Consider the following 12,485-nt stretch of genomic DNA (forward strand, 5'->3'; position numbering starts at 1 on the left):
GAGTTCAGGCCCCACGACCGGACCCCTCGCCCCCCCCCCCCCAAAAAAAAAAGATGTAAGAGGAGCCTGTGCTATACCTTAGTGGTAGAACTCATGCTTAGCATGATTGAAATCTGGGGTCCACTGCAGTACTACAAAAAAGAAAAGTAAACTGGGCACTAGTGACTCATGCCTATATTCCTAGCTATGCAAGAGGTTGAGATTTGAGACTCTTGGTTCAAAGACAGCCTGGGCATGAAAGTCTATGAGACTCTAACCTCTAATTACCCTCCTCAAATCCAGAAGTGTAGTTATGGCTCAAGTGTCAGAGAGTGCTGGTCTTGAGCATGAAAGCTTAGTGACAGCATCCAGGTCCTGAGTTCAAGCCTCAGAACCAACACAGAAAAAAAGGAAAAATAATGAGGAATTTGGCTATCTTAGGATATCTTCTACTATCTCCTGTTAAGTCACTGCCTGATACTGAATATTTTCAATGACTGATACTGAATAAGTCACTGCCTGATACTGAATATTTTCAATGACTGATACTGAATATTTTCAATGAGTATTCTCTTCTTTTTAAGAAAATAAGAGTGTCTTCGACTATTTAATTCTTTGTGCTATATATAGAATAAAAATATTCTGGGGCTGGGAAGGTGGCTCAGTGTTAGAGTGCTTGCCTTGCATGCATGAGGCCCTGGGTTCGATTCCTCAGCACCAACTAAGCCAAAAAAAAAAAGAGAAAAAAGCCGGAAGTAGTGCTGTGGCTCAAGTGGTAGAGTGCTAGCCTTGAACTGAAGAGCTGAAGGACAGCACCCAGGCCCAGAGTTCAGGCCCCACTACCGGACCCAAAAAAAAAAAAAACAAAAAACCAAACAAATATCCTTATATCTGTTACCTACAAGATAATTTTCTTAATACTTGAAAGCAGATGACATGTTCTTCACCATTCTACTTATTCACCATTCAGCTTCATAGGATATGCTTTAATGTCCATATAATGTCTTGGTTGTGCTTCTTTATTCTATTAATTTCCCCGATCATCCATATACTTTGAAACTGTGCCCTTTCCTACAGTGTTATTTCCAGAAATGGTTTTACTAGGGCTGCTCACTAGTGTTATCTCTCCTGCTGTAGTTTATGCAAGGTAGAGAAGTAATGTAAATAAATTCTCCATTTCCCCAAATGAAATTTTTTGCAATACCAGGGTTTGAACTCAAGGCCTCTCACTTACTTGGCTTATTTACTTTGCTGGTGTTTGACCATTTGAGCCACATCTCTGGCTTCCAGCTTGATGTTTTGGGCCTTTTTTTTTTTTTTTTGAGATGTTGCCTGGTCTGGCTTCAAACTTTGGTCCTCTAGATTTCATCCTTTTGTGTAGCTAGAATTATAGGTGTGAGCCATTGGTGCCCAATGTAATTTAAATGTACTTTTTTAGAAAGTAATTTTTTTCCCAAGCATTCTTTGTAATGACTCTTTCATAGATTATTATTACTCTTTCATAGATTATTATTACTTGTTTCCCAGTTTTTTGCACTGTTTTCTAATTAAGTTTGATCATTACTTAACTATTTGTTAGCAAAAATGTAATAGAAAGGACCATCACAGTTGTAGGAATGTGGATACCTCTGAATTAAGGATTTAATTTAAAATTACCAGGTTCCAAGACCAAAGGTTAAATTAATAAAAGGAGAAGTTGGACAAAATCTACTGGAAATGATGGCCTATGATCGCCTGAGCCAATCAGGTAATAGTAATGTTTTAACTGATTTAATTTAAAAAAGAAAATTTCTTTATCATGAACAGTTTGAGATGTAATTAACATTTCACATAGTTCATTTCACCTATTTATCAGTTACTATCACAAATTAAGAACATTTTCATCACCCCATAGTGAAGTTCCAATGCTAATTGGTATTAGCAGTTATGTGCAGTTTTTCTTAATCTCCTCAGGCTCATGCAATCACCAGTCTACTTGCATCTCTTCAATTGTCTATTCTGAATATTTCACATAAATGGAATCATATACTTAAGTTCTTTCGTGACTCGTTTCATTTCCTTAGCATATTTCTAGGTTCGTCTGCTGTAACATGCAGTGATACTTTACCTAAGGAGTATTTTTAAAGTAGACTCTTCACTCCAATCTTAGGGAATAAGTTTTATTTCTGAAGCCCAGAAATAAAAGCTTCATAAAGGAGGACTCTAATCTGTGTTTAAAAAATTGGTGTGTAACATCAGAGAATTAGAACTTAGCCCTACTGTTGTCCAAAAGGCCACTTACGTCCCATATTTTTCCTTGTGAAATGCAAATACTTAGGGTATTTTATATATACATTATATCATTTCTCTTTAACTTTTAGTAGAGATACTGTTAAACCTGTACTGCATTTATTTTCTATCTAAACATCCTTTTTCAGGTGTGATTTTTCTTAAATTTTAATTTATTTTGTAGTAAGGTCTGAGTTAATCATATTATTTCCTCGTTTAATTGTTGAAACAGTTGAAATGTTAGTAAATACAACCTGTACTTCACCATAAAATGATAAAAATAACTTCATTTATTTTTCAGGGCACATGTTACTAAACTTAAGTCGTGGCAAGCAAGATTTTTTAAAGGAAGTTGTGGAATCTTTTGCCAACAAAAGTGGCCAGTCTGCTCTGTATGATGCTTTGTTTTCTAGTCAGTCACCTAAGGATAATTCTTTCCTTGGTAGTGATGATATTGGAAACATTGATGTACAAGCACCAGAACCCGATGACTTGGCTAGATATGATATTGGTAAGTTGAATCTTCCAAAGGAAATACTCTGCATCTTAATTCTCTTTTATGTTAGAAGAAAAATAAATTGCCCATAAGCTCACTACCTAGAAGTATTGATTAAAATTTTCCTGTATTCCTTTTTGGAGCTTTTTGAGGAGTGTGTTTATGGAGACGGTTTGAGAGTATGGGTGTAGATAGCACATATTTTTCTTTATACTATATATTACTATTTACATGAATTACTCTCCCATAGTATATTTTGAAACTAATAAACCAGGCATGGGTGGCTCACACAAATAATCCTAGGTACCCAGGAGGCTGATCTCTAAGGATCAAGATTTGAAACCAGCCTGGGCAGGAGAATCTGTGAGACTCTGACCTCTAATTAACCATCAAAAAGCCAGAAGTGGAGCTGTGGTTCAAATGGTAGAACGCCAACCTGAGTAAAAAAACTAAGCAAAATGGTGAAGCTCTGAGTTCAAGTTAACAGTACTGGCACAAACATTAAATAGGTAAATAAATTTTAGTGCAACATAACTCTTATGGATCATCCATAATTTGCTTACTGTTGTTGAGTATCTAAGTCTTCTTACTCTTAGAATAATACTTTGCTGATTTCTATCCAGGTGGTTAGAGGGTTTGAACTTAATACTTACACTTAATCCCTTTGCTTGTTCATGGCTTTATCTTTACCATTGGAATCATGTCTCCAGCCTAGCTTTTTTTTTTTTTTTTTTTTGGTCCGGTCATGGGGCCTGAACTCTGGGCCTGGGCGCTGTCCCTCAGCTCTTCAGCTCAAGGCTAGCGCTCTACCACTTGAGCCACAGCGCCACTTCCGGCTTTTTTCTTTTTGCTTATGTGGTGCTGAGGAATTGAACCCAGGGCCTCAGGCATGCAAGGCAAGCACTCTACCACTGAGCCACCTTCCCAGCCCCCAGCCTAGCTTTTGTTGGTAAATTGGAGATGGAGTCTCTTGGACTTTTCTCTCTGGTTGGTGTTGAATCTCAGCCTCCTAAGTAGGCCGGATCACACACATGGGCCACTGGTGCCTTGCACCACTGTTAATATATATTTTAATACATATAACTAAATTGAATATAAATATGAATTTTAATATAAATATTTTAATATATGCTCTTTAAAGTTTCTGTTTTTGGAAGCTCATAAGCTTTTCAGTATTGGATTTCTTGTAGATCTCTTTACTAATGGATTAGTAGAGTGATATTCTGTTGTTTTGATGACTTTTTTTGAGGAAAATTCATTATTTTAAATTTTTTTACTAGGTGTACATTCTTTGGTACCCATCAGATTTGTTGATTCCTGTTGAGTCTCACTTCTTAAAATGGACTGAAAAATAACTTTTTATTATTATTTTTTATTTGTTGTCCATCCTACACTCAGGGCCTGGGCAATGTTCCTGTGCTTTTAGGCTACCACTTGAGCTACAGCTGTAATTCTGGCTTTTGGGGGATAATTTTTTTGGTGATTAATTTGAACCACAGTCCATAGGTCTCAGCCTCCTGAGTAGTTAGGATTATAGGCATGAGCCATAGGTACCTGGCTAGGAAAAAATTTTTTTTTTTGTTGGTCGTGGGGCCTGAACTCTGGGCCTGGGCGCTGTCCCTCAGCTCTTCAGCTCAAGGCCAGCACTGTACCACTTGAGCCACAGCGCCACTTCTGGCCTTTTCTGCTTATGTGGTGCTGAGAAATTTAACCTAGGGCCTCATACATGCAAGGCAAAACACTCTACCATTGAGCCACCTTCTCAGTCCCCCCCATACCCGCCAAAAAAATTCTTGACTGCAGCTGGTTTTATTAAAAGCCCTAGCTGTAAAGTGTGAATACATTTAATAAAAATTTGAGACTTTGCTTATTTTAATATTTCCCTTAGCTCTGATACAGCATATATTTACATGTATTTGTATATATGTATGTTCATATACATATACTTACATATAATGTAACTAAACAATGGAAAGATTCATTTAATGTGTTTTAAAGTATTTTCTTTTGGCAAAACTAATGGTACAAAGAAAATTTCTCAAACCTGTACTCTGTTTTTCTTCCCTGTTTTTGTTTTCAGGTGCCATTCGAGCACATAATGGTAGTCTTCAGCACCTTACTTGGCTTGGCTTACAGTGGAATTCACTGCCTTCCTTACCTGCAATTCGAAAATGGCTAAAACAGCTTTTTCATCATTTGCCCCAGGAAACCTCAAGGCTTGAAACTAATGCACCTGAATCAATATGTATTTTAGATCTTGAAGTAAGCAAAAATTGTAACAAATTAGTTCTTTTCAGTTTTGTTTAATTTTGTTTCCTAACTTAAAATTTTCTTTAAATAGGTATTTTTACTTGGAGTAATATACACTAGTCACTTGCAGTTAAAGGAGAAGTGTAATTCTCATCATAGCTCCTATCAGCCACTGTGTTTGCCACTCCCTGTGTGCAAACAGCTTTGTACAGAACGACAGAAATCCTGGTGGGATGCAGTTTGTACTCTAATTCACAGGAAAGCAATGTAAGTAGTAAAATAAAAGATAACTTAAGGTTGTGTTGTAGCTTGCACTTATTCTATCTATATGGGAAGCAGCAATAGTAATATTAAGATTCAAGGCCAGCCAGGGCAAAAAAAAACCTTATTCTATCTTAAAGGATGACCAGGCATGGTGGTACATTGTAATCCCAGCAACTTGAGATGCAACGGTAGGATCATGGTCTGTGTCCAGCCTGGTCAAAAAAATAGAGGACCTTATTTGAAAAATGCCTCACATGTAAAAGAGTAAGGATGCTTAGAGGGACAGAATTCTGCACACTGAATGTTACTGCTATTACTTAATTGTACTAATTGTCCTGCTTGGAAAATTTACAGTTTAGGTAACATAAGTTTTATGGATCTTCATGGTCTTTTCTATGGTAAAATGAGATTTAGATGATTAGCTCTTTGACCAAATTGATCCTTTCAGAAAGGCAGATTTTGCCTGTCTGAAAATGTCAATTTTTAAAGAAATATATCAGGCTGCCTCCTTAGGGGCACAGCTCAAGAGGGAGCCTGATAGCTGAGCATGAGGCCTTTAGTTCAAAACCCCAGCATTGCCAAGATTAAAAACAAACAACCCTTCTTTGACTTACAGCCTTGTTTGAAATTTTTCAGAGATTTAACTCTTGTGAAGATTTGATTTGTCATGTTGACAGTTACATGTAGGTGCTAAACTGTGTCCTTAAAGCAATTTAATTAAGTAATACTGTTTTTAGACCTGGAACCTCAGCAAAATTGCGACTTCTGGTTCAGCATGAAATAAATACTCTAAGGGGACAGGAGAAACATGGCCTTCAACCTGCTTTGCTTGTATACTGGGCAAAATGCCTTCAGAAAACGGTAAGTTCATTATAAAGTAGAATCATTTTTTAAAAGAACAAGCGCTTAATATTTAATAACCATAAAGTTATTTTGGCATCATGGTTTACATTTGTAATCGCAGCTATGTGGGAGGTACAAATTGGGAGGGTTGTAGTTTAAGGCTAGTTCCTGCAAAAAAGCAGGAACTCAATCCAAAAAGCAAGGCATGGTGACTCATACGTGTCATCTCAGCTCTGAGGGAGATATAGATAGGATCTCTATCTGAAGCTGGCTTCTCAGCAAAACTGAAAATCCTGCCGGAGGAATGACAAAAGGAAAAAAATACTCAGGGAGGAATAATCTCAAGTGATTACTATTACTATTATTGTCCAGCCTGCAAAATTGACATGTTATATAGCATAACTCTTTGAAGGGGAGTCCCTGGTCATTTTTATGAGACAAAAAGCATTTGATATAGATAATTAAACCTCGTTGGCTAAACTGCTTCAGAGAGGCAGATTTTGGTTATCTGAAAATGGCAACTCCAGTATGTAGGTAATCAAACAAATGACTTGAGAGTCCATTTAGTTTTAACTTAAAATTTTAACTAGTTCTTAATTTGTGAGTGAAAAATTTAAATCTTATTATATGTGTCCCTTAAGCTTGTATGCTTCTAACTTTGTATTTTAGGGCAGCAGTCTTAATTCTTTCTATGATCAACGGGAATATATAGGCAGGAGTGTTCATTATTGGAAGAAAGTTTTACCATTATTAAAGATAATCAAAAAGAAGAACAGTATTCCTGAACCTACTGATCCTCTGTTTAAACATTTCCATTGTGCAGACATTCAGGTAATGAAAAACCCCTTCATGAATTATCTGCTTGTACAGTTTATAAACAAAGAAGAGATGTTAACAGGTTAAATAAGTTGCATCACTACATCCCTTAAATGACACAAATATAACAGAAAAGAGTAATGAAATATTAATCTTTTTAGATTAATTGAAACTTAGTCATTTAGACTTAAATCACTTTGAGTAAAAATCACTAAATATATTTTAGGCATCTGAAATTGATGAATATGAAGAAGATGCACATATAACTTTCGCTATACTGGATGCGGTTAATGGAAATGTAGAGGATGCTATGACCACTTTTGAATCTATTAAAAATGTTGTTTCTTACTGGAATCTTGCACTGGTAAGTGGACGTTGTACTTGAATTAAGAATGTTTCAAGTGTGGGTACCAATGGCACACACCTGTAATCTTGGCTACTTGGAAAGCTAAGACCTGGAGGATCATGATTTAAAGCCAGCCCAGCTGAAAGTATTTGAGTATTTCTAGTTAACCAGCAAAATGCTAGACTAGACACATGGCTCAAATGGTAGAGCTCTGGACCTGAGCAAATAAGTCAAGCAAGGACTTATAGCCTTGAGCCCCTCGTATTGACATACATACATCCCAGAAAAGTTTTGTTTTGAAAATCGCACTGATAAAAGCTGTCTTTGTATAGATTTTTCACAGGAAAGCAGAAGACATTGAAAATGATGCTCTTTCTCCTGAAGAACAAGAAGAGTGCAAAAATTATCTGAGAAAGACCAGAGACTACCTAATAAAGATTTTAGATGATAGTGATTCAAATCTTTCAGTAGTCCAGAAAGTAAGTTGGCTGGTTGTTGTATATAATTTAGTATTGTTGGTAACTGGTAACAGATTTATCATTTAGCAATGCCTTTTTAGGAGAGGTATAGAGGAGAGAGAGAGAGAGAGAGATTAAGAGAGTGAGAAAGAGTATAAAACTACATTGTCTTAGGTTTGATTTGTTTCATACTTGATAATGTATTTCTTAAAAAAATACTTGAAGAATTAGATAATGTTTCTGAAGTAGACATACAGTTTTTTCTTACAGCCAAAATCATTTAGAGGGCTGGAAGTATGGTTGAAATGGTAGGATGCCTTCCTATGAAGCAGGAAGTCCTGAGTTAAAAAGCAAGCCAAACCACCACCAGTGCCACAACAAAAATACACTTAGAAAACTTAATAATTTGCTCAGGTGGAAAAGCATGTCAGGTTTATATACCTCTACTGTTAAGGTTTACAGAAGCAACATTGATTTTAGAGTCAGAAGACTAGAGTATACATAGTTTTACATGTATTTTTTAAAGTAAAGTATTTCAGGGAGAAATTCAATTCAGATATAGAAAGAGGAGGCTATCACAATACAAGAAGGAAGAAACAAGTTTGGGTATGGTAACGTGGTGGGATGATAGTAATTTGAATACTAATTCTCATTTCACAAAGATTTTATGCAGTTGCTTACTCAACTATACATGGTATATTCTCTAGGAATGTCTAAGAAAATAGCGTGGTGCTGGTGGCACACACTTGTAATCCTAGCTGCTTGGGAGGTTGAAATGAGGATGGAGATTTGAAGCCAACTTAGGCAGAAAAAATGAGAGACACTCATCTCTAGTTAGCAAGCAAAAAGCCAGAAGTGAAACTGACTCAGATGGTGAGAGTGCCAGCCTTGAGTGAAAAAGTTAAGTGAGAGAGTGAGGCCCTGAGTTCAAGTCTTAGTACTGGCAGGTACACAAACTAGAAAATGTAGCTGCGTGTGATGGTATACTGCTTTAATACCAGCACAGCACTAGGAGGCTGAATTGGAAGGACTGAGAGTTTTAAGGCCAGCTTGAGCTACATGGCTGTTTTTGAAAAGAACAAAAAAAGCAAAGAAAATGCAAACCAATTATTAAAATAGAATCATTGTATTTATTTTGGATTCTTAAATTTTACAAACTAAAACCTTTGACTAATGCCTTTTGTTTTTAGTTGCCTGTGCCCTTGGAGTCTGTTAAAGAGATGCTTAACTCGGTCATGCAGGAACTTGAAGACTATAGTGAAGGAGGTCCTCTTTATAAAAATGGTTGTTTACGAAATACAGATTTAGAAATTAAACATTCTACACCATCTCCTACCAAGTATTCTCTGTCACCAAGTAAAAGTTACAAAGTAAGTTGGAAACAGATGAATCAGAATTGAGTGCCAGTAGCTCATGGGTATAATCGTAGCTATTCAGGATGTTGAGATCTGAGGATCTTGAGTTTCATGCCAGCCTGGGTAGTAAAGTCCGTTAGACTCCCTAATTAACATGCAAAAAGTGGAGTTGCAATTCAGGGATGGTGCCCAGGCCTTGAGTTCAAGCCCCAGTACTGGCAAAAAACAAACAAAAAAAAAGAATTGGTACATTATAGAATATAATTTTTTTCTAAATGTCTTAAGTACTGTGTTATTATTGTTACATTTTTAGTATTCTCCCAAAACACCACCTCGATGGGCAGAAGATCAAAATTCTTTACTAAAAATGATTTGCCAACAAGTAGAAGCCATTAAGGTAAGCCACTTAATTTATTGAATATTCTTATTCAAAGATTGTTCCCTTAGAACTTCCTTTATCCCTTGCTATCAATATAGGAATGATCATGCCATGTTTTTCATACATTTCTTTTCACCTTTACCATATTTTTGGAATTATCTCTATGTTTGCCTCCTCCCAAATGTGAGTTCTTCAAAAATATTTTTACCCAGAACACCTCAGGAGATTCTCAAGAGATTGAATTAAAATATTGAAATATACTAATTGTACCTTATTCTTAGCTTGGCTGTGGGTGAAGTATTAAATTTATGTCTAGGAATTGAAAAATGATCTAACCTTCACAAGTTTATTGTTTTAATTTCTTAAAATGATTTTGTCTGAATTTTAATTATGTAAGAAAATTAGTCTTGTATATATAACTTTTATACTGTAGCACTCTCAGGGCCTTTCTTTGGAATTGGAAGCATGAATAGATATGTTTTCATGTTCATTGGCAAGAACTAAATTACTCATACTTCTGAAGTTATACGAAGGAAATTCTGGTTTGTGGTGATTACTATGGTGAATTCAGCAGTGTATGGCTAAAAATATATTTTGATGAACTTTTGAATTTATAATAGATTTATATGCTCACTTTGTGTAACTTGTGCTATTACCTAAGTACTTAGCATATAGGTTTTATACACCTGACATGTTTTACAGATGTAAATGAACCTTGAAAGCCTAGAGCTATTATGGATTTCGTCCCTGATTAATGATTTTGTTCCAGTTGTTTTTTTCTTTTTCTTTTTCTTTTTTTTCCCCTGACCAAAATCTTTTATATAGTATGTAGTTAAAGTGAATTGTGCTTGGCACAGTGTTTCTCTTTCCCACAGTGGAATTGTGGACAAGCTTAGCAACTCTTTTCTTCTTTCTTGTTATCTATAAAGTAAGAAAATTTGAAGTCAATTTTTTTTTTTTTTGCCAGTTCTGGGGCTTGAACCCAGGGCCTGGGCACTGTTCTTGAGCTTCTTTTGCTCAAGGCAAGTGCTCTACCATTTGAGCTATAGTGCCACTTCCAGCTTTTTTCTGTTTATGTGATACTGAGGAATCAAACTCAGGGCTTCATGCATGCTAGGCAAGCACTCTACCACTAAGCCACATTCCCAGCCCCTGAAGTAAAATTTTACAACATTTTTCAGTTTGAATCTTTAAAATTATGATTATAGCCCAGATTACAGGTTCAAAGCTATTGACAGGATACCATTAATGACTAATAAAGACTAAGCAAGTATAGAATGGAAATGGAGATGAGATTTTAGGAGCTATCTAGTTTTTAGGTTAGAATTGGTGAATAACATTGCTAGATGCTACTAAGGAATAGAGAAGTAGTTTTATTTTCTCCGATACTGTTTCTGATATGTTATTAAATGTTTAATATTATTTTGTTGTTCCAACAGAAAGAAATGCAGGAATTGAAACTAAATAGCAGTAATTCGGCATCTCCTCATCGTTGGCCCACAGAGAATTATGGACCAGATTCAGTGCCTGATGGATATCAAGGGTCTCAGTCTTTTCATGGAGCTCCTCTAACAGGTGAATTAGCAACAGATCTCCCCCAAAATACAGTGAAATTACTCTCCCTTTTTCTTCCTCATGTAAATAAATAACTTGTGAAATCAGCTTCTGTCTTTCTCTCTACCCTTCTCCCTCCCTCCCTCCCCCCCTCTCGCTTTCTTTCTCTCTCTCTCTCTCTCTCTCTCTCTCTCTCTCTCTCTCTCTCTTTTTGGTACGAGTAGTGGGACTTGAATTCAGAACCTGTGCTTGGCTTTGTCACTGAAGGCTGGTGCTCTAACACTTAAAACACCATCTCTACTTCTAACTTTCTGCTAGTTAATTGGAGATAAGAGTCTCTTGGACTTTTATCCCAGAGACTTTGCTTTGAACCTTGATCCTCAGATTTAAGCCTCTTGAGTTCTAATAACCACTGGCATCTGGCTGAAATCACCTTCTCTATGTTTTTTATACACATGCCAATATCTGTATACTTTTTTTTTTTTTTTTTTTTGGCCAGTCCTGGGGCCTGAACTCAGGGCCTGGGCATTGTCCCCAGAGCTTTTTTTGCTCAAGATTAGCACTCTATCACTTGAGCCACAGTTTTTTGTGTTTATGTGGCACTGAGGAATTGAATCCAGGACTTTGCATGCTAGGCAAGCATTCTACCACTAAGCCACATTACCAGTCCTCTGAAGTGTCTTTAAAGTACATTTCAGATGAGCTGAGTCTGAAATGGAGTCTTCCTTTAAATTGAAACATTAGCCAATATATTATCCTAATTAAGAGCTTAAATCACTGGAGAGTAATTTTATTGAGTATATGCAGTGCTATACTAGTTAATCTTACTTGAAATATCAGAAGGAAAAAAAGCATGAGGTTTTTTTTTTTTTTTTTAGTTGTGAAAATACCGTACAGAGAGGTTACAATTACATGGGCAAGGTAATGAGTGCATTTCTTATCAAGCATTGTTGCCTCCTCCTTTGTTTCCCCTTCCCATCCCCTTCATCCCCCATCCCCCCCCAAAAGTTGTAAAGTTTATCGACATAATGTCTTATATATCTCACTGTTGCAATGGGTCCACCTGTATCCCTATTTAAACAATTTGTTTTTTCCCTTCCCCTCCACAAATTATACCAACATCAAATACAATGAAAGCAGGGGTTATACCGTGGGGGGGGGAACATACAAAGCAACAAAGAAATCATGTTGTAAATATGTTAGAAACAATTGCAAGAAAGAAAAAAACATCTGAATACTTAGAATGGAAGAAAGAGCCCTTTAGTAAATGGTGCTGGCAAAATTGGTTAATCACTTGCAGCAAACTAAAGCTAGAACCTTATATATCTCCCTGCACCAGAATCAACTCCAAATGGATCAGAGACTTTAGAGTCAAAGCAGACACTGAAAATTTTACAGGAAGGAGTAGGAGAACCCCTAGGTCTCCTTGGCACAGGCCAAAATTTTCTTAATAGAGACCCAGAAACACAACAAATCA

The 12,485-nt window shown here is 36.4% G+C and overlaps 1 protein-coding gene across 3 annotated transcripts in view; it reads left to right on the plus strand.

Moving 5' to 3' along the window:
- Positions 1–12,485, plus strand: part of Rgpd4 (RANBP2 like and GRIP domain containing 4) — a 61,699-nt gene that overhangs the window by 19,066 nt on the left and 30,148 nt on the right. For all 3 annotated transcript variants that reach the window (XM_069988647.1, XM_069988650.1, XM_069988649.1), the window contains exons 8-18: positions 1,639–1,726; positions 2,549–2,758; positions 4,824–5,005; positions 5,085–5,260; positions 5,995–6,118; positions 6,770–6,931; positions 7,143–7,280; positions 7,595–7,741; positions 8,911–9,090; positions 9,389–9,472; positions 10,894–11,029. In XM_069988647.1, the coding sequence (XP_069844748.1) occupies positions 1,639–1,726; positions 2,549–2,758; positions 4,824–5,005; positions 5,085–5,260; positions 5,995–6,118; positions 6,770–6,931; positions 7,143–7,280; positions 7,595–7,741; positions 8,911–9,090; positions 9,389–9,472; positions 10,894–11,029 (1,627 nt within the window). The remainder of the gene's footprint in view (positions 1–1,638; positions 1,727–2,548; positions 2,759–4,823; positions 5,006–5,084; positions 5,261–5,994; positions 6,119–6,769; positions 6,932–7,142; positions 7,281–7,594; positions 7,742–8,910; positions 9,091–9,388; positions 9,473–10,893; positions 11,030–12,485) is intronic.

This window comes from Dipodomys merriami, unplaced genomic scaffold (assembly GCF_024711535.1).
Source record: "Dipodomys merriami isolate MVZ:Mamm:240054 unplaced genomic scaffold, mDipMer1.0.p SCAF_36, whole genome shotgun sequence".
Taxonomy (NCBI): domain Eukaryota; kingdom Metazoa; phylum Chordata; class Mammalia; order Rodentia; family Heteromyidae; genus Dipodomys; species Dipodomys merriami.